Here is a 21,917-nt window from a genome sequence, read left to right on the forward strand (position 1 = left end):
GTAAGGGGTGCAGAATTGAGACATGAGCCAACTGAAGGTGAAGCTTCTACCCCACCAAACTCTCCAGCTCGTGGCCCTAATCCTACCCCTGTCAGAGCCAATACTTACTCACGGGTGGGTCGGCTGTGCAAGCCACCGGACAGGCTTACTCTGTAAGCAAGAGACTTAACTTGTTGTCTGTTAATTTAAAAAAGGAAGATGACAGCTGAAGTAAAAAGAAAATGTCATGCTTTTCAATTGTTATGACTTGACTGTTAAGAACGCAATGTTATGCCGTTATGTTTGCACTTTCTATTGAAAAGGATGATGTTACGGAGTCTAGTTGATAGGTAATCGACTAGTTGGACTGTTCCCCAGACTCACGCGTAGGGATTTGTACAAGGCTTAACAAGGCTATTGAACTGAACATTGGTGTCTGTCTTTATTCCTTAATCCAACATATCATACAGAAACAATGTACACAGCCGTGGCAATAGTCCCTGAGAACTCTCTCTGAAGGTAAAAAAGGGCAACATTTGATGACCAAGTATTCCAAGTCGGGAGAGCAGAAGCTCGCAAGTTCCTGTATTTTCCCCCATCGCACCACTTGTTATTGGTCATAAAGCAGAGCCCTCTGCCTTTCTACAGGCAGCACTGAGCTAGCCTGCGACATCACTTCCTAGAGTATATCAAATTGCACATGCAATGTTTCCAAAAACTCCTCCATGTAGCAAGATGGTGACACGCTGAAAATACACTTCCTGATCTTCAAATGCTCCACTGAGCATTCTCATAGGAAACAATGGGATGACGTCATTTTTGGATTCATCCAAATTGTTCACAGTCTATGATCAGATTTCATGGTTGGCAAAAAAGCACAGCACAATACATTACCTTTCTCTTATGTCAACATGTCATAGATAGGTAAGGTCACAGTTAATTTATCAAAAACTTTATTTAGTGTTTTGCCAGAGGTTATAATGCCCTACATAGAAGTATCTGATCTGACATTGCACAAAGAAGGCACATTTCCCTCCGTACCACAGGAAGGCGCAGTAGAGGTTTGATCAACATAACTGTACTCTTTTCAGCCCGAGAGAACCTAAGCGTCACCAAAGATTTGTATAACTAACCATCATTGTTCTAGCTCTGGCGTCACGTGACAAGGCTGCGCAATGTATAAACCATGAGGCTAGCTCCTGAAGCCATTAACTTATTTATTTAATTTCAGGTGACGTAAGTTAAATAATCAATAGGTGCTCCTCTCTTCCAATAACATTGATGAGAGAAGAACTGCACGTGTCAATGAATAAACGAATAAGGTAGCTAATTCATTGACAGCTGTTCTGATAATGCGAGTAACCAACAAAAAAAAGCAAAATCAGGGGAGAGATGCTGCGGTATGTTCTGCTATTTGACTTTACATCTAATGCAGTAACTGCAATAATATTACTGTAGCAATAATAGTATAGCAATAATATCAATGATATAGCCACGTAAGAACTGTTGTTATGCAAGTGCCCTTTCTGTTCATTAGTCTGTCTGTAATGTGGACACTGTGAGTTTGTGGCTACTAGCTACATGTCATTATACTGTTGTGACAGTATTGTGTTGTGTTGTTGCTGTGTCAGCTGCAGGGGACCAATGACAGCGGTGTGCTCAGTAAGGTGTCTGCTGTAGCTCAGGGTTACTTCCTGGTTGGAAGTAAGGGGTCTAGGAGAGCCCCTCTCATCAACAGGTCGGTAAGATAGAAACATAACATGTGCACACACACACTCTCAATAGATTTGTATAGTTAGAATGACCTGCCTCTATATATTTGTTTATGTGTTTGTGTTTCTACTGTATGTCTGGTGCAGGGGTTACTATGGGGTTACTATGTACGTTGGAGAGCTGTAGACCACTGTGTCAAGCAGTTTCTGCAGGTGACAGAAAGCTGCCCCAGGAGACAGGTAAGGTTAGCCTGCTCCAAGGTCTGTTTTTGCTGTTTTGCCAAATCCTATGGTCATTGGCATGCCAAACATAACACAAACTCTGTCTCCAGGTGTGGTCTCTGGGAGCGGGGTTTGACTCCCTGTATTTCCGTCTGCGCGCAGAGGGGAGATGGGAGGGGGTGGTGGAGTTTGAGCTGGACTTCCCAGATGTTGCCCGGTGCAAGGCTGCCGTTATTAGTAACAACCCATGGCACGTATGGCTGACTGGTTCTCTCTTTCTGAAAGTTACTGTTTCAAGTCGTGGTCCTCTGTAGCTCAGCTGGTAGAGCACGGCGCTTGTAACGCCAAGGTAGTGGGTTCGATCCCCGGGACCACCCATACACAAAAAAAATGTATGCACGCATGACTGTAAGTCGCTTTGGATAAAAGCGTCTGCTAAATGGCATATTATTATTATTATTATTAAGTGTTATTAAGTGTGTGTGTGTGCGTGTGTGCTCTGTTCTATCTCCAGGGCTGGGAGCAGTGTGTGTGTCTGATATATTAATGAGTTTTACCTGGGTCTGGTTCCAGAGAAGGCAAGATGTAGAGATGAGAGCCTGGAACCATTTGATGAGTTTGAGGTGAGTTACTCTAATCTAATCGGTCCTGACTACCCAGTCAATAGCTTGTCCAACAACCATCCAGATGTACTTCTGTCTCAACTCATCAGAGAGATACACAGTATAGGAAACTGTCATATAAAAAGTATTTGGATCGTATTTTCCATGTCTCTTTTTGTCTTCATTTCAGGAGTGGAACTAGAAGTGCTCTCACTACTTCATCTCCACTGCCTCCAAAGGCTCCCTGAGCAGCCAGGCTCTGCTCAGCCCTCCAACAGGTATGTGGTTACTCACCACACTGTAGTTACAATGTACAGTACCTACCTATGGAATTACCATGTTTTTGTCTTGTATAGTATTTGTGTCTTTTCTCTGCTGCTGTTTGACATTACAATACAGTATCTATTTAATACAGATATTTTAGTGCCACCTAAAGTAAACTTCAACCATTTATTCCCCATTCTGTCTTTTCATTTTATTCAACACTAATGCCAGTATCATCACAGAGAATACTGGATGTCTGACGTGTCCTCCCCTGTATCTACCCCCCATAGTGTCTCCTATCCCTCCCCCGAGGTCGGCGCTGAGTCCTCTCTCCCTAGTGGTGACGCCCATGCCTGGGGAGCTGTGTGTGGAGGGTCTTGGGATGGCCTCTACCCTCCTGGGTCCTGGGCTGGTGCTGCTCAGTGGGGGTTCAGGCAGAGGGGGTAGACAGGCTACAGCCAGGGTCTTCATCAGAGCCAATGGTGGCTGGAGATGTGTTTGTGTGGAGTCATCCATAGACTGGGGTAAGAAGGGTAAATGGATTTGACTGGGGCTAGAGGGCTGAATGGATCTGACTGGGGCTAGAGGGCTGAATGGATCTGACTGGGGCTAGAGGGCTGAATGGATCTGACTGGGGCTAGAGGGCTGAATGGATCTGACTGGGGCTAGAGGCCTGAATGGATCTGACTGGGGCTAGAGGGCTGAATGGATCTGACTGGGGCTAGAGGGCTGAATGGATCTGACTGGGGCTAGAGGGCTGAATGGATCTGACTGGGGCTAGAGGGCTGAATGGATCTGACTGGGGCTAGAGGGCTGAATGGATCTGACTGGGGCTAGAGGGCTGAATGGATCTGACTGGGGCTAGAGGGCTGAATGGATTTGACTGGGGCTAGAGGGCTGAATGGATTTGACTGGGGCTAGAGGGCTGAATGGATCTGACTGGGGCTAGAGGGCTGAATGGATCTGACTGGGGCTAGAGGGCTGAATGGATTTGACTGGGGCTAGAGGGCTGAATGGATCTGACTGGGGCTAGAGGGCTGAATGGATTTGACTGGGGCTAGAGGGCTGAATGGATCTGACTGGGGCTAGAGGGCTGAATGGTTTAACTGGGGCTAGAGGGCTGAATGGATTTGACTGGGGCTAGAGGGCTGAATGGATTTGACTGGGGTACTATTAGGGCTCAGAGTTTTACATCACTGGGATAAACTCTTGGCTGTAGGTATAGGCTAAAGGGCCCGGAGTTGTTCCTGATCAGGTTCTGTTCTCCTCCCAGGTGTCCAACTGTATGACACTGTAACATCTGTCCCTCGGTGGGGAGCTGTGGTGTTTGGTGGCAGCTCCTCCCCACTCCACCCAATCAGAACCCTTTTCAGAGTGAGCTATGACCCTTGTGACCTGCCTGACCCGGTTGCACCTGACAACCAGGCCTCAGTGAGGCTCTCCTTGAAGATGAGCTGCACTGGCAACCTGCCTAAACCAAGATGGAGGCACACTGCGACCGTGCTGAGGCACAAAGGTGAGTTCCTTTCAGAGCATATGAGCGGAGTGGAGCGGTGAGAATCTCAGCTCCTCGCTCACGGAGCTGTTCACCCCTCCGCTCCCCCCGCTCAAAGCCACATCAGGCCAGTCCGCTCATTATCGCTCAGCGCTCAACGCAGTTTGCATCGCGCTCCACTCAAATCGCCCCCCGCTCACTCCAAAAAAGGAACAAAATCTGCATGTATTTCACTTTTAGCTTAAACCACAGCCTTACTTTATCTCCCCGAATTTGTTGCATACAGACTCATCTCGGATTATCCATTCTGTCTTGAAACGGGGATCTAACACTGAAGCTAAAATGAGATGTTAATCAGTATAGTATATTCCATAGCGAATTGACACGTTGTTTGCCAATGTTTCTGCAAAAGCAGCGATGCCCATTGGAAGTGCAGCGTGAGTGTAATCGGTGAGCAGGGATTTGATTTCTGTGACAGCAGGGAGGATCATCCCCAGGTTCCCCAGCTCCTTCTGCATTTTGTCTGTGAGATCTGCTAGTGGTGTCAGCACACTGACAAGGTGCGTCAGCTGCCGTACTTGATTCAGGGTGATGTTAGCAACATTAGACTTGAGTTTGTTTTGCCATAACGGGTCTTTTTGGAACAACCGGATGAACGACTGAATCATCCGCAGCTGGCTGCTCCATCGAATGGCGCAGGCATTTGTGGGGCGGACACCTAATTGGTCGGTTTCCTCTGTGCTCTTGCGTACACTTTTCACCAGGTGCCCGACTTTCACTAACAGCCTATTAATGTTGTCGTGCTCGTTAAAGGCGTTTTTGATCGCCAGCTGAAGCATGTGAATGTAGCATCTCAGATGTAAATTTGACAAAGTAAAGTACTGATTTATCATAGTTTTTTTTTTTTTTTTTTTCTTGGGGGGGGTGTAGCCCGGTTGAGCTGCGCTGGCGAAGTGTTGCATACCTTCGCGTTCTCCTTTACTCAGCGGTTCATAGTCCATGAAAATCATTTCAAAAAATGCTACATCCAGCTCTCTTTTTCTCTCCCTTGTTATGGTTGGGCCTTTGCGTGCAGTGAATAAACTTTTGAATTCCTCAACCCTTTTCTCTTGTTGCTGCTGCTGCTCCTCTCGCTCTATAAAATACAAATTCATGGACGACACAAATTAAATTAAACAGATTTACATTTACATTTGACATTTTAGTCATTTAGCAGACGCTCTTATCCAGAGCGACTTACAGGAGCAATTAGGGTTAAGTGCCTTGCTCAAGGGCACATTTACGTCATTTAGCAGACGCTCTTATCCAGAGCGACTTACAAATTGGTGCATTCACCCTATATATATATATATTTTTTTTTGGGGGGTAGAAGGATTACTTTATCCTATCCCAGGTATTCCTTAAAGAGGTGGGGTTTCAAATGTCTCCGGAAGGTGGTGAGTGACTCCGCTGTCCTGGCGTCGTGAGGGAGCTTGTTCCACCATTGGGGTGCCAGAGCAGCGAACAGTTTTGACTGGGCTGAGCGGGAACTATGCTTCCGCAGAGGAAGGGGAGCCAGCAGGCCAGAGGTGGATGAACGCAATGCCCTCGTTTGGGTGTAGGGACTGATCAGAGCCTGAAGGTACGGAGGTGCCGTTCCCCTCACTGCTCCATAGGCAAGCACCATGGTCTTGTAACGGATGCGAGCTTCAACTGGAAGCCAGTGGAGTGTGCGGAGGAGGGGGGTGACGTGAGAGAACTTGGGAAGGTTGAACACCAGACGGGCTGCGGCATTCTGGATGAGTTGTAGGGGTTTAATGGCACAGGCAGGGAGGCCAGCCAACAGCGAGTTGCAGTAATCCAGACGGGAGATGACAAGTGCCTGGATTAGGACCTGTGCCGCTTCCTGTGTAAGGCAGGGTCGTACTCTCCGAATGTTGTAGAGCATGAACCTGCAGGATCGGGTCACCGCCTTGATGTTAGCGGAGAACGACAGGGTGTTGTCCAGGGTCACGCCAAGGCTCTTCGCACTCTGGGAGGAGGACACAACGGAGTTGTCAACCGTGATGGCGAGATCATGGAACGGGCAGTCCTTCCCCGGGAGGAAGAGCAGCTCCGTCTTGCCAGGGTTCAGCTTGAGGTGGTGATCCGTCATCCATACTGATATGTCTGCCAGACATGCAGAGATGCGATTCGCCACCTGGTTATCAGAAGGGGGAAAGGAGAAGATTAGTTGTGTATCGTCAGCGTAGCAATGATAGGAGAGGCCATGTGAGGATATGACAGAGCCAAGTGACTTGGTGTATAGGGAGAATAGGAGAGGGCCTAGAACTGAGCCCTGGGGGACACCAGTGGTGAGAGCACGTGGTGCGGAGACAGCTTCTCGCCACGCCACTTGGTAGGAGCGACCGGTCAGGTAGGACGCAATCCAGGAGTGAGCCGCGCCAGAGATGCCCAGCTCGGAGAGGGTGGAGAGGAGGATCTGATGGTTCACAGTATCAAAGGCAGCAGACAGGTCTAGAAGGACAAGAGCAGAGGAGAGAGAGTTAGCTTTAGCAGTGCGGAGAGCCTCCGTGACACAGAGAAGAGCAGTCTCAGTTGAATGACCAGTCCTGAAACCTGACTGGTTTGGATCAAGAAGGTCATTCTGAGAGAGATAGCAAGAGAGTTGGCTAAAGACGGCACGCTCAATAGTTTTGGAAAGAAAAGAAAGAAGGGATACTGGTCTGTAGTTGTTGACATCAGTGGGATCGAGTGTTGGTTTTTTTGAGAAGGGGTGCAACTCTCGCTCTCTTGAAGATGGAAGGGACATAGCCAGCGGTCAAGGATGAGTTGATCAGCGAGGTGAGGTAGGGGAGAAGGTCACCGGAGATGGTCTGGAGAAGAGAGGAGGGGATGGGGTCAAGCGGGCAGGTTGTTGGGCGGCCTGCAGTCACAAGTCGCAGGATTTTATCTGGAGAGAGAGGGGAGAAAGAAGTCAAAGCATAGGGTAGGGCAGTGTGAGTAGGACCAGCAGTGTCATTAGACTTAACAAACGAGGATCGGATGTCGTCAACCTTCTTTTCAAAGTGGTTGACGAAGTCATCCACAGAGAGAGAGGAGGGGGAGGGGGGGATTCAGCAGGGAGGAGAATGTGGCAAAGAGCTTCCTAGGGTTAGAGGCAGATGCTTGGAATTTAGAGTGGTAGAAAGTGGCCTTAGCAGCAGAAACAGATGAATAAAATGTAGAGAGGAGGGAGTGAAAAGATGCCAGGTCGGCAGGGAGTTTAGTTTTCTTCCATTTCCGCTCCGCTGCCGGAGCTCTGTTCTGTGAGCTCGCAATGAGTCATCAAGCCACGGAGCTGGAGGGGAGGACCGAGCCGGCCGGGAGGATAGGGGGACACAGAGAGTCAAAGGATGCAGAAAGGGAGGAGAGGAGGGTTGAGGAGGCAGAATCAGGAGATTGGAGGGAGAAGGATTGAGCAGAGGGAAGAGATGATAGGATGGAAGAGGAGAGAGTAGTGGGAGAGAGAGAGCGAAGGTTGCGGCGGCGCATTACCATCTGTGTAGGGGCAGAGTGAGTAGTGTTGGAGGAGAGCGAGAGAGAAAAGGAAACAAAGTAGTGGTCGGAGACATGGAGGGGAGTTGCAGTGAGATTAGTAGAAGAGCAGCATCTAGTAAAGATGAGGTCAAGCGTATTGCCTGCCTTGTGAGTAGGGGGGACGGTGAGAGGGTGAGGTCAAAAGAGGAGAGGAGTGGAAAGAAGGAGGCAGAGAGAAATGAGTCAAATGTAGACGTAGGGAGGTTGAAATCCCCCAAAACTGTGAGGGGTGAGCCATCCTCAGGAAAGGAACTTATCAAGGCGTCAAGCTCATTGATGAACTCTCCAAGGGAACCTGGAGGGCGATAGATGACAAGGATATTAAGCTTAAATGGGCTAGTGACTGTGACAGCATGGAATTCAAATGAGGAGATAGACAGATGGGTTAGGGGAAAAATTGAGAATGTCCACTTGGGAGAGATGAGGATTCCTGTGCCACCACCCCTCTGACCAGATGCTCTCGGGGTATGCGAGAACACATGGTCAGACGAGGAGAGAGCAGTAGGAGTAGCAGTGTTTTCAGTGGTAATCCATGTTTCCGTCAGCGCCAGGAAGTCGAGGGACTGGAGGTTAGCATAGGCTGGGATGAAGTCAGCTTTGTTGGCAGCAGAACGGCAGTTCCAGAGGCTGCCTGAGACCTGGAACTCCAGGTGTGGGGTGCGTGCAGGGACCACCAGGTTAGAGAGGCAGCAGCCACGCGGTGTGAGGCGTTTGTGTAGCCTGTGCGGAGAGGAGAGAACAGGGATAGGCAGAGGCATAGTTGACAGGCTGTAGCAAATGGCTACAATAATGCAGAGGAGATCGGAATGAAATGAACTAAACATCTGGGAAAGGAGAGAGTAGGGCCTCCCTCACCAAAACTTCCACCTCAGAAACTATAATTGTTTCACTGAACCACCCGAACAAAAACTCTCCCAACTTCCACTTTTAGAAATTAGAATTGTTGTGAACTACAGCGGTTCAATGTTTCAAGGAATAGACTCAACTTACTTTATTCAGCTAGCTAACTATGACACCATAGCTAACTAGCATGCTAGCATCCAATAACACACAGTTTAGCACCAATACTTGGTTACAACAAACTACCAATAGTGTGTTAACACACTAAACAGATAATTCGTGTCCGTGTCTAGTTCCTTTCATAACGCAGCAAAAATTAAACGTTGGCTAGCTAGCACAAATATATTGTATTTAGCTGCTACAGTACAGTTAGCTGGTCGTGTTGGCTAGCTAGCAATGGCTACTGTGTTGACTTTGTTTGAAAAACGGCTAGCTAGCTAGCTTCGTGCTACACCGGCACCGCCGAAAACAATGCTAACCTACAATAACTACCCACAACAGCCCACGATGCCTAACTATGACGCCATAGCTAACTAGCATGCTAGCATCCAATAACACACAGTTTAGCACCAATACTTGGTTACAACAAACTACCAATAGTGTGTTAACACACTAAACAGATAATTCGTGTCCGTGTCTAGTTCCTTTCATAACGCAGCAAAAATTAAACGTTGGCTAGCTAGCACAAATATATTGTATTTAGCTGCTACAGTACAGTTAGCTGGTCGTGTTGGCTAGCTAGCAATGGCTACTGTGTTGACTTTGTTTGAAAAACGGCTAGCTAGCTAGCTTCGTGCTGCGGGCCTACCTACAATACCTAACTGCAATCTAAATACATAATTAAGCCTTACTCGACAAAGCCCAAGCTATGTATAAAGCCAAACTTACCCGACGCCAGCTGACATTTGTCTTCTGCAATCAGTAGGTGTAATTAAGTACAGTAGCTACTAACTACCTAACGTTGATGGCTCAGATAATGAGGTTAGAAAAAACGGCTGAATGGTAGGTAGCTAGCTGGCTTAATTACAGGTACTCTTAAGCGTGAAATAACATTGGAAACAACTCTCCACCGTTGCTAAACGTTACCAGTAGCTACCCGCTAGCTAGCTAGCCTCGTGCTTCGCCGGGCTCCGCCGTAAACAATACTTACCTACAATAATTACCTACAGAAACCTACAATAACTACCTAAATAACTACCTAAATAAACTACCTACAATACCTAACTACAACTACCTACCTACAATCTAAATACATGGTTTAAGCTTTACTCAACACCATATAAGAAGCCAAGCTTACCTCCTGCTAGAGAAAACACAACCTCTCCCGAGAAAGAAGATGGATTCTGGGTCAGGCTTGAGCATGCTTCAGACTCGTGGTGTGAGCGAGCGAAATTGGAGCGGGACATAGGGCGACGCTCCGTCCTTTTAAAAATGCCGCTCTGCGCTCTGGTCAAAATCCGTCCGCTCACGCTCCACGCTCGCTCCCGCTCCACTCCGCTCATATGCTCTGGTTCCTTTACAGGTTGATCTAAAGTCAGTTTGTCAGCAGCAGGGATTACTGATAGAACTTTGTTTTAATGGCAAAAATGCTTCAACAGTCTTCTCCTGTCTCTTTCTCACAGGTCAGAACTTCCTGTTTGTGTTTGGAGGACGGAACGAGGCTGAGGATGCACTGGGTGACGCCCACTTTCTGTGTCTTGATGACCAGCGTTGGACCGAGGTGGGTTTGTTTACTTTGCTGTTCATTATATTACCTAGCTGTGGGGAACGTAGCCTGCCTACCACAGGAGGTTGGTGGAACCTTAATTGGGGAGGATGGGTTCGTGGTAATGGCAGGAGCGGAATCAGTGGACTGGTATCAAATACATCAAACACATGGTTTGATGCCTTTCCATTCACTCCGTTCCAGCCATTATTATGAGCCATCCTCCCCTCAGCAGCCTCCACTGCTGCCTATACCAAAGAAATACAATATCACTGAACTTTGACTAAGTGTTTTTGCAGATTCCTATAGAGGGCACTGCGCCTGAGCCTCGCTTCTCCAGTTCAGCCTGTCCATATGAAGGAGGGGTGGTGATCTGTGGAGGTTTGGGTAGAGGAAGTGTTCCACTAGGGGATACAGTCCTACTGGGGCCCACCACCACAGGCTTCTGCTGGGAGAGACTGCAGCTCCAACCCCCTCTAGTGCCCAGGTGTGGAGCTTCAACAACTCAGATACAGGAAAACACAGTCTAGTGGCTGATACTTGATTTCACAGTATCGTGTCACTTTGTGTTTTGCATATTGTTTTAACATGGAGTGAGTTAATTTAATGGACAGATAAGTTGTTTCAGACACCGTAGTCCTCCTCTAAATGAGCCCAGGATATTGTTCTGCTAAATCAAAGGGTTGTTTTAACGCTGGCACCATCCTCCATTCGTTCCAGATATTCCCAGTGTGCCCATGTGATTGGTAATCGGCTGGTGTTGGTGGGAGGAGTTTGGCTGCAGGATGAGGGCGTGCCAGGGGTTGCTGTTACAGACCTGACCACAGGGGGCAGTGTGGAGCTTATCCTGGACACTGAGTAGGTGTTGACCCGGTTATATTACATCCCTGTATTCACTGTAGTGCACACACGCTCACAGATAACACACACAAAATGGATTCACTGTACACACTGTCATGGGCTATACAAAATGGATTCACTGAGTGCCAGCTGCCATATCTCTTATCCTCCCCTAGTCTGCCGAACCCCTGTTATATTATACCCCTGCTTTCACTGCACACAGTCACACAGACAATATAAAATGGATTCACTGCCATCTCTCTCTGTCCCTCTTCTAGTCTGCTGTATCCTGGCCTCTCATGCTGCACTCCTTCTGCTCGGAGCTCCTGGACTCTAATGACTCTGACGGGTCAACAATGATGGCTCTGATTGGTGGAGGAGGAAACTGCTTCTCCTTTCGGACTCATCACAACCCTCACGCTGTCACTGTGGACCTCAAGCCTGTTCTATAACTATGAGACATGGTTGCTAGAAGTATTCTTTGTGAGGACAACTCAACTTGGTAATGGCAGGCTGAGTCGACTTGTGTCAGTGGAACTGTGAAGCATCGATAAGATATCTTGACACCTGTAGAAGTTTGTGACATTCTCTTATTAGTTGCCTTGTTATTTGGGTGATTCCAACAGAAAAGATTGCTCCGTATTGCACCAAAATGAATCAGTGGCTGAGTTACATCTTCCTTTGGATTGCAGCAGTTCAAGGTCATGCCTTTTGGACAAAATAATGCTACTTTCCAGCACCACACACTCACTCACACAGACACACAAAGAAGTCCCAACATATCAGATATGCTGACCAGACACGTTTTTGTTTCAGGTGAGACCTCAGTAAAGTCACAAAGGACTCATAGTAATAGGATAGGACTCATAGTAATAGGATAGGACTCATAGGATAGGACTCATAGTAATAGGATAGGACTCATAGTAATAGGATAGGACTCACAGTAATAGGATAGGACTCATAGGATAGGACTCATAGTAATAGGATAGGACTCATAGTAATAGGATAGGACTCACAGTAATAGGATAGGACTCACAGTAATAGGATAGGACTCATAGTAATAGGATAGGACTCATAGGATAGGACTCATAGTAATAGGATAGGACTCATAGTAATAGGATAGGACTCATAGGATAGGACTCATAGTAATAGGATAGGACTCATAGGATAGGACTCATAGTAATAGGATAGGACTCATAGTAATAGGATAGGACTCATAGGATAGGACTCATAGTAATAGGATAGGACTCACAGTAATAGGATAGGTCTCACAGTAATAGGATAGGACTCATAGGATAGGACTCATAGTAATAGGATAGGACTCACAGTAATAGGATAGGACTCATAGGATAGGACTCATAGTAATAGGATAGGACTCATAGGATAGGACTCATAGTAATAGGATAGGACTCATAGTAATAGGATAGGACTCATAGGATAGGACTCATAGTAATAGGATAGGACTCATAGTAATAGGATAGGACTCATAGGATAGGACTCATAGTAATAGGATAGGACTCATAGTAATAGGATAGGACTCATAGTAATAGGATAGGACTCATAGGATAGGACTCATAGTAATAGGATAGGACTCATAGGATAGGACTCATAGTAATAGGATAGGACTCATAGGATAGGACTCATAGTAATAGGATAGGACTCACAGTAATAGGATAGGACTCATAGGATAGGACTCATAGTAATAGGATAGTAGGACTCACAGTAATAGGATAGGACTCATAGGATAGGACTCATAGTAATAGGATAGGACTCACAGTAATAGGATAGGACTCATAGGATAGGACTCATAGTAATAGGATAGGACTCACAGTAATAGGATAGGACTCATAGTAATAGGATAGGATTCATAGTAATAGGATAGGACTCATAGTAATAGGATAGGACTCATAGTAATAGGATAGGACTCATAGGATAGGACTCATAGTAATAGGATAGGACTCACAGTAATAGGATAGGACTCATAGTAATAGGATAGGACTCATAGGATAGGACTCATAGTAATAGGATAGGACTCACAGTAATAGGATAGGTCTCACAGTAATAGGATAGGACTCATAGTAATAGGATAGGACTCATAGGATAGGACTCATAGTAATAGGATAGGACTCACAGTAATAGGATAGGTCTCACAGTAATAGGATAGGACTCATAGGATAGGACTCATAGTAATAGGATAGGACTCACAGTAATAGGATAGGACTCATAGTAATAGGATAGGACTCACAGTAATAGGATAGGACTCATAGGATAGGACTCATAGTAATAGGATAGGACTCATAGTAATAGGATAGGACTCATAGGATAGGACTCATAGTAATAGGATAGGACTCATAGTAATAGGATAGGACTCATAGGATAGGACTCATAGTAATAGGATAGGACTCATAGGATAGGACTCATAGTAATAGGATAGGACTCATAGTAATAGGATAGGACTCATAGTAATAGGATAGGACTCATAGGATAGGACTCATAGTAATAGGATAGGACTCATAGGATAGGACTCATAGTAATAGGATAGGACTCATAGGATAGGACTCATAGTAATAGGATAGGACTCACAGTAATAGGATAGGACTCATAGGATAGGACTCATAGTAATAGGATAGTAGGACTCGCAGTAATAGGATAGGACTCATAGGATAGGACTCATAGTAATAGGATAGGACTCACAGTAATAGGATAGGACTCATAGGATAGGACTCATAGTAATAGGATAGGACTCACAGTAATAGGATAGGACTCATAGTAATAGGATAGGATTCATAGTAATAGGATAGGACTCATAGTAATAGGATAGGACTCATAGTAATAGGATAGGACTCATAGGATAGGACTCATAGTAATAGGATAGGACTCACAGTAATAGGATAGGACTCATAGGATAGGACTCATAGTAATAGGATAGGACTCATAGTAATAGGATAGGACTCACAGTAATAGGATAGGACTCATAGTAATAGGATAGGACTCATAGTAATAGGATAGGACTCATAGTAATAGGATAGGACTCATAGTAATAGGATAGGACTCACAGTAATAGGATAGGACTCATAGTAATAGGATAGGACTCATAGTAATAGGGTTATTCAAAGTCCATATTATGTATGATAATAGAAGAGTTTGAGGTTGAGGTTGTTGGGGTCAGGAGGATCATTCAGTGAAGCCTCTGAAGGACTGGACAGTGGGGCTGACTGCACCCCAGTCCCCAGGCTTCCTGTACTCTCCCTTATCCAGGAAGTACTGGCGTCCACGGTAGTTGGAGTGCTCGTAGAAGACCCACCAGCCATCCAGGACCTTGCAGGAGTACACCTCCCTCCAACGGTACGTCTCCGGGACTGGCCCGCAAAGTCGTCCTTCTCATACAGCTGCATCTTGTACTGGGTCCCACTATTCTGCAGGGGTAGGTGTGAGGGGTGGTGGGGATGGGGGTGAGGGGTGAGGGGTGGTGGTAGTAGGGGAGATGGAGGCGAGGGGTTAGTGCAAGGGATTGGGAAAGAAGGGGGATGGGATGTGGGGTAAGAGAAAGAGAAAGAGGGATATGTAGGGAGATGAGATTCTTACTCAACAACTTGTTGTTTATTTTGGGGGCTACGATGTAAGGTTTGTAAAGTATTGTTCTGTTTTTGTCAATGTTCTGTTCGATCTAAAAATCTATTTGTCTACCGATCCATCACCATTACAATGTTTTTATACTCTTGAGTCCGAAACTGAAAGGACCATCGTGAGAAACTAAACGTCTCTTTTTATAACATTACCTGTTGTATTTTTTCCTCCGCTTCTGCTGTTTGCACCGTTTATGGCTTCCTGTGTTATAGAGTATATCCACCACCATATTCTGCAGCATTGTTGTGTCAAAGTTGCAAAATGGATTGATTTTACAGTGGAAGTGTATGTCTGATTCTGCCTGCCAGCACTAGGTCAGCCCATAGCGATCAGTGTGATCAGTGCTATAAGCTGGTATTGATCTCCATTGGTCAAGCCCTGAGGACCGGGGGGAACTGTCACTGTCCTGTCCTGTGCTTGGTCTCATTGGGATTGGGATGCCTAATATGCCTATCCTGCATATGCCCTGTTTATACCGCTTTTGCTATCACTATAGGAGCTATTCTTGGTTTGTCTATTGATCTATGAAATTACAGTTACACACTGCATAGCATACCCCTTGCATTGAAGTGAAGTGTAGTGTTATGTCTTCTAATACAACATACAGTACACTCCATTCAGACAGTTCAGCATACTGGTAGCCCATGTAGTTGGGCCTCTCGTAGACCACCCAGGCACCACTCTCCACACGGATGGAGTTACAGTGGGTAGGAATGGAAGTCTGTGCAGTTGCTGTCACACTCAGCAACTTTTGTGGTCCTCTGTAGCTCAATTGGTAGAGCACAGCGCTTGTAACGCCAGGGTAGTGGGTTCGATCCCCGGGACCACCAATACGTAAAAATGTATGCACACATGACTGTAAGTCGCTTTGGATAAAAGCGTCTGCTAAATGGCATATTATTATTATATTATTATTTGAGAAACAGACACCTCACAGTTCCTCAACTGGCAGCTTCATTTAATAGTACCCGCAAAACACCAGTCTCAACATCAACAGTGAAGAGGCAACTCCGGGATGCTGACCTTCTAGGCAGAGTTGCAAAGAAAAAGCCATATCTCAGACTGGCCAATAAAAGATTAAGATGGCCAGTCTGAGATATGGCTTTTCTTTCAAAAACAAATACATTTCTAAGTGACCCCAAACTTTTGAACGGTAGTGCATATACCCATTGATTCTAAGAATATAACTTGTAAATGGCTCATGAGCTAAGTTCAATTGTCTTACCCCATCAAAACCCCAAATATAAGCTTGTTTTACTCCTTTTTTTGTAAACAATGTAGTTGTAAACAACCACTGTATAGCCTCAAACATGGATAAAACTATAATTTTGATCTTACGGATGGTCAGTCCTTGCCTCCAGCCTCAATCCTCAGCTATTTACCAAATCAGTGGTGGGGTGGCCACTTTATTGTTTGAACTGCAGATTGCCCCTTTAAGGTCATTGCCATAATCTCTATACATGTTGACTGTGCTACAGCTAATTGTAATGGTGTGTGATTAGTCTAACAGTATAACTAAACATTAATTGAGGTCGATACACAGGGTCTCTAGGAAAGTACGCTAATCAACAACAACACATAAAAAGGCACGTCAAAGCAAAAAACAAATAGTTTATTCATGTCTAAAGAATACTTGAGAACTAAACAAAATTGTTCTCAAACCATTGCAAATTAATTCCATTGTAACTGTGTAGATAGGGCAGCATAGTGCAATTTAATTGAAAGGCAAGTTACTGAGAACTAAGCTACAGCAGTAAGACATAATAACCACAACATAATCTCATCCATCCTTCTCCACACTGAAGAAAGGGAGAGGACTAACAAGAAATGGAAAGACTTAGGTTACCTAGCACATCAGCATCCTCTGACGCATGCTAGGCTTATTTTAACAGTACACAGAGCTTTGCTTTAGGTCCACTGTCCCTTGACCCATATAATGGAATATAACTGCTCCCTCAAAGGCATGTTTCTCTTCTCATTACACTAATGTGCCCTGTCATCCATCCTCTTAGAGGTGGGTGCTGTCTAAAGACTACAGGCTTCAAGTACCCATCCCAGGGAAGTACTAGCCTGGACCCACATCTGTTTGTGCTCTTGCCAACTCCATTGATCATTGTCAAGCCAAACATTTTGAAACAGTAGTAATGAGTTGACACGATAGCACAACAGATTGGCACTCAGGCTAGGACGGTACTAAATTCATTGGAATTTATTGAAGAGGCACAGACCTTTAAATTCATCACACCCTCTCTCCTATGCTACCAGAAAAGGCATATTAAGACTTAATATCATACATACAGTACAATCAGATGTATACATTAATTAATTTTTTCCATATACTGGACGATGTCAATCTCTGGATTAACAGCACAACCTGATTCCCTATTATTTCAAATGGTACAGTAACTACTGCAGAACCAGACTACACAGATCTACTCTCTTATCGTACCCCAAGTGCTCTTGGACCACTGGCTTTGTCCTGATTCTCTACCCTGCACATCCACACCGTTGTAAAATACATGAGAGGGAGTGTACAAGTGCACACTTCAGGAGAAGGGGAACGCAACGGTCTGGATGAAGGGGACTAGAACAGAGCCAGTCGTCAATACCAGGCCACCCTCCTTCTGTAGTCTAGTGATCCTCAGATCAGATCCTGCCTAGAACTGTGGACAGACAGCAGGCAAACAAAGGGATTAGAGGTGCTAGTGGCTGTGAGACAAACAGCTGACTGTGAAGCAAAGGCAAGAGCTTTGTATGAGGATCTCAAATCAACAATAACCCAAAAGGTCAGCAAGGCATAGGTGTCTGCCCCACTTCCTGTCTAGATGTCCCTTCCTGTCTGGTATCATTGGTCCTGGCCTCCAGGCTGTCGCTGTCCGAGGGGTCCTGGGACGCGATGTATGGGGGGATAAGGCTGTCCAGCTCCTGCCTGTGTCCCGACTCCAACAGCCACTCATGGAACTTCTGCTCCACCAGGGCCTGGAACTGACGCCGCTGCTCCCTGAAAACAGAGAAGCCTGACTGAATAGAGCAACAAGAGAAACATTACCAGACCCCCTGAGCTCACAACCCTCTATAAAATCAGCAGACATGTTTAAGAGTTGATCATGGAAACTGGGAAGCACTTCATGTTTCCATTCTCTGAGTCCTAGTCAAATTTCCATTGCTAATTAATCTAGCAGTTTTGTTAATGACCCACTTGTTCAGGTGGGCATCCTTCACTGTCTTCTGCCAGTCCTGTACACTCTTCTCCCTCTCCTCATGGGTCTTCTGGTACAGCGATGGCAGCCCGCCTGGCACCTCACACGTATCCCCCTCCATCCTGAAGGGCACCACAAGGGGGCAGAACTCAGCAGGCGGCAGCAGCCTGTAGGATCCAGGGTCTGGGGTGGTACCCTCCACTCCCACCAGTAAGGGCTGGTCCCAGGCGTTGGGCACCACAGCTAGACCTACACTGGCCATGTGATCCTCCAGGGAGGGGTAGTGTGTGTGGAAGGGCCCCAGGGTGAGAGCAGTGTTCCCGGGGAGCAGTAGGGGCCGGGTGGGGGTGAGGGCGTGGATGGTACAGTAGGAGGAGGACCCTATGGCCAGACGGCCAGCTACACACACCACCTTAACGTTCTCACAGCTCTGGATGTGGATACTGGTCTCGATGGGACCCAGGACTACCGTGCTGTTACGACACTTGTCCAGGCTCACTGACCTGAAACACACACCACGGGGAATGCCATCTCATCTGAGAAAAGGGATCATTCTATTGAAATGTTATTGTATTTAGGTGAAGCTGTAGTGTCCAGTCTGACTCTGGGTAGAGAACCTCACCTGAGTGGAGAGAGCAGGTAGATAAAAGCGTCACTGCAACGGTGTATTTTGACGTTAGCTCCCACTAGCTTGTCTGAGTCCTTGGCCAGGGTCTGTCTGAACACCTGTGACATCAGCACCATCTTGCTGCCTGGGGGGGCCATGTGGGTGTTCCGGGCAATCTTAGCTCTCTTCATAGCTCCCTCCACTGGAGGACAGGAGAACAAACAGAAAAGACAGTCACAGACAGACAGCCAGCCATGCTTCAATCCTGATAGCTCTCCACATCTCCCACAGAAAAAGGTGAGCTAGAAAGTTACAAGATAACACACTAATTTCTATAAACATACTAACATACCTTATTTGACTGTGACATCTAAATATCAATTAATGATCCACATAAGGGTTTACTTTGGGTGGTAGTAACCGACCTTGCTGAGCCCAGGCCAGCTTCTTCCCAGACCTCAGGCAGGTTGACATCCCAAAGGGGTTGGGGACCAGGGCCTGTCTGAGCCACGCCATCAGTGGGTGCAGGGAGAAGGAGCGGCTGAGTTTGGAGTACCCTGCCTGGGCCTGGATTGGGGCTCTGGAGAGCAGCTTGTGGATGGGGTGGACGGTCCGGCCGCGGGATACTGAGCCCTCCAGCAGCAGGCTGAGGCCCTGTAGAGAAAATATTTTATTGTATTGTTCTTTACTGAAAAGGAAAATTGTTGTATTGTAAAAACTGAATGAACACTGCAACATTTTGGGCATGTTATGGGACCTTTCACTGTTTTATGCAAGAAGATATAGTTGAGGATGAGTGCATCCCAAATTGCACCCTTTTCCCTATATAGTGCACTATATAGGGAATAGGGTGCCATTTGGGATGCATACTATGTTCCCTCCCTTCACCTGTAGAGCCTCCAGAGAGACCTGGCTGTCCTTCACGGCTTGGCCGGACCCTGACAGCTGGCCTGGTTCTACTAGCAGCTCCAGCAGCTCACACAGGTGGGCCTGGAGGAAGGACAGGTGGGCCTGGTCATCCCAGTTCTGATCACAACAACAGGGTGAAAAGACTGTGAGCAATGATACAATGCATGGATATGGGAGCTAATACATTTACATTTTGGTCATTTAGCAGATGCTCTTATCCACTTACAGTTAATGAGTGCATACATTTTCATACTGGCCCCTCGTGGGAAACGAACCCACAACCCTGGCGTTGCAAGCGCCATGCTCTACCAACTGAGCTACAGGGGACTTTTTTATATTACAATGTCAATTACTACAACATCAGAATATGTTTTGCTTTGCATTTCAAGAAAGAAAACTAAATAATGTATAGAGATAGGTTAGAGAGACTTGATCATGTACATTTCCACTCTCAGTATGCCGTTGAACCTGTAAGCAATATAGAGCAACAGGACCTTGTTTTGGGAGCTGGTCTTTGCCTCGCGGTCCGAGGAGGGTGAGCGAGAGCGGGGGCTGGGCCACTCTTCACCAATCAGAGATGTACGCAGAGACACCCGGTTCAGCTGCTGAATGTAGAGGAAGAGGAGGAACTGCAGCGTGTCCACACACAACTGGAAAATAGAGAAGAGGGAAATACAGAGAAATCTCTTTATCTGATTCTGAACACAAACCAATACTTCACATAGGACAGTCTCACAAACAATACCTAAAAGGATCATGAACAGACTCCTGTCAACGTCTGTCTAAACAAAAGGAGTGCAGGATACAACAGGATAGATATTATTACAGTCCAACTGCCAACACATCCCTGGGGGGCATAGTCATACAGGTCTCTGCCCTTTTCTCATCCCTCCCCCTGTCGCTAGTGTGCTCACGGCTCACCTTGCTCCTCTGGCGGTCCAGCTCTCTGGCGGAGGAGCACTGGGACAGGTTCTCAGCCCACTCCAGCCTCTCCTCTGCAGGATGACCAACCAGCAGGTCAAAGGTCTCGAAGTAGAGCCAGGCCAGGTCCTCAGGGAGCTGCAGCTTGCCACAGGCGATGTGCCTCCACATGAGCCAGCCCAGCATGGGGAAGCAGCCCTCTCGTGAGCGCACGTAGGCAGCCATCTTGCGCAGGTAGTGCAGGCTGAGTTTGGTAGGGGGTGCCACCTGCAGAGCCCCCAAGAGGAATGGCTCCATGCGAGGCCACAACGCCACACCACCACCCTGGTCCATTGCTGTTAGTGGGACAGGAGAAGGAGGGGGTGGAAGAACAAAATAACTGGGTGAGAGGTCAGGGAGGTCAGACATAGGGGTGAGCATACAGTGGGTGTGGTGAGATATCTGAGCTATGGTAGTGTATTGAATGAAGAAAGGGTTGTAGACAAGAGTTCACCTATTCATTGGTGGCTTCTGGACTGCTGTTCAATACTGCAGTGTTATTAGATGAAACTCGTATTTAAAGGGGTAACTAACTAGCTGTATTGTAAAAACGGAATTTGAACCTTACGTGCAACAGAATAGGCGTTATGAACCCTTTCACTGTCTGCGTCTCAAATGACCCCCTATCCCCTGTGTAACTAGCTAGTGCACTAACGTCCTCTAAATAATTTGATTTTTTTTTTCTGTCACTGTTTGCTCCAATGCAAATGTCTGTTGTTGTCTGACTCTGCTGTTCCTTCCTGGCTAACAAACAGTGCACGCCGGATGTTCCCATGACAACAACTGGCCACTAGAGATGATCTGTAGCTTGCTAACAACATTTTCTTGATTTATTTATTTAGCAAGGGAACGTTAGCAAGCTAGTTAGATGGCAACATGGCTTAGCAGCTGATACAAAGCAGTCAGACTAGCAGAGAGACAAAACACTTGACGCTTACCTTGGCTTGTTCGGCAAGTTCCTACTAGTCCAATCGATTTCTGGTCCTGCCTCGAAGTTCCAGGAAAAGTAACTGGTGATTAAGCTCCCTCATAAGTGAAATTAAAGTTTAGTAGCTTACAGTATCTAGTTAGCTACCTGGCTTTTGGTATGGTTTGTTTACTATGCTGCGAATTTGATCAGCACGTAGCTAGCTACACAACGTTCTTCCTATTTGGCGCGCTTGCATGTTCTCATCTGTTGCGCGCAACTAGACAGAGCGAGGGTCGCGCGCACAATGCACTGACTGGTGGTGCATCAAGTCAGACATAAAGGGAGAATATTTGACGATTATTTTTGGCGATATTGCTGAAAGACATAATGCATATTGTAAGAATCCAATGTACATCCTACATTCATCCACTATAAAAGATATTGCAAAGATATTTAAAAAATGTACACCGGCTTTTATTGCTGTCGC

The 21,917-nt window shown here is 46.4% G+C and overlaps 1 protein-coding gene and 1 pseudogene across 1 annotated transcript; one reads left to right on the top strand and one right to left on the bottom strand.

Moving 5' to 3' along the window:
- The first annotated feature begins 1,145 nt into the window (after positions 1-1,145).
- On the top strand, positions 1,146-12,334 carry LOC121554921 (annotated as a pseudogene).
- Positions 12,335-16,435: 4,101 nt separating this feature from the next.
- Positions 16,436-21,720, bottom strand: tbccd1 (TBCC domain containing 1). The gene is made up of 8 exons (XM_041868866.2): positions 21,459-21,720; positions 20,482-20,816; positions 20,055-20,210; positions 19,540-19,677; positions 19,077-19,305; positions 18,667-18,853; positions 18,044-18,547; positions 16,436-17,845 (listed from the first exon to the last, which is right to left on the bottom strand). The coding sequence occupies exons 2-8, from the start codon at positions 20,812-20,814 to the stop codon at positions 17,632-17,634; spliced, it is 1,761 nt and encodes a 586-aa protein (XP_041724800.1). The 5' UTR covers positions 20,815-20,816; positions 21,459-21,720; the 3' UTR covers positions 16,436-17,631.
- Positions 21,721-21,917: the final 197 nt, after the last annotated feature.

This window comes from Coregonus clupeaformis, unplaced genomic scaffold (assembly GCF_020615455.1).
Source record: "Coregonus clupeaformis isolate EN_2021a unplaced genomic scaffold, ASM2061545v1 scaf1093, whole genome shotgun sequence".
Lineage (NCBI taxonomy): Eukaryota > Metazoa > Chordata > Actinopteri > Salmoniformes > Salmonidae > Coregonus > Coregonus clupeaformis.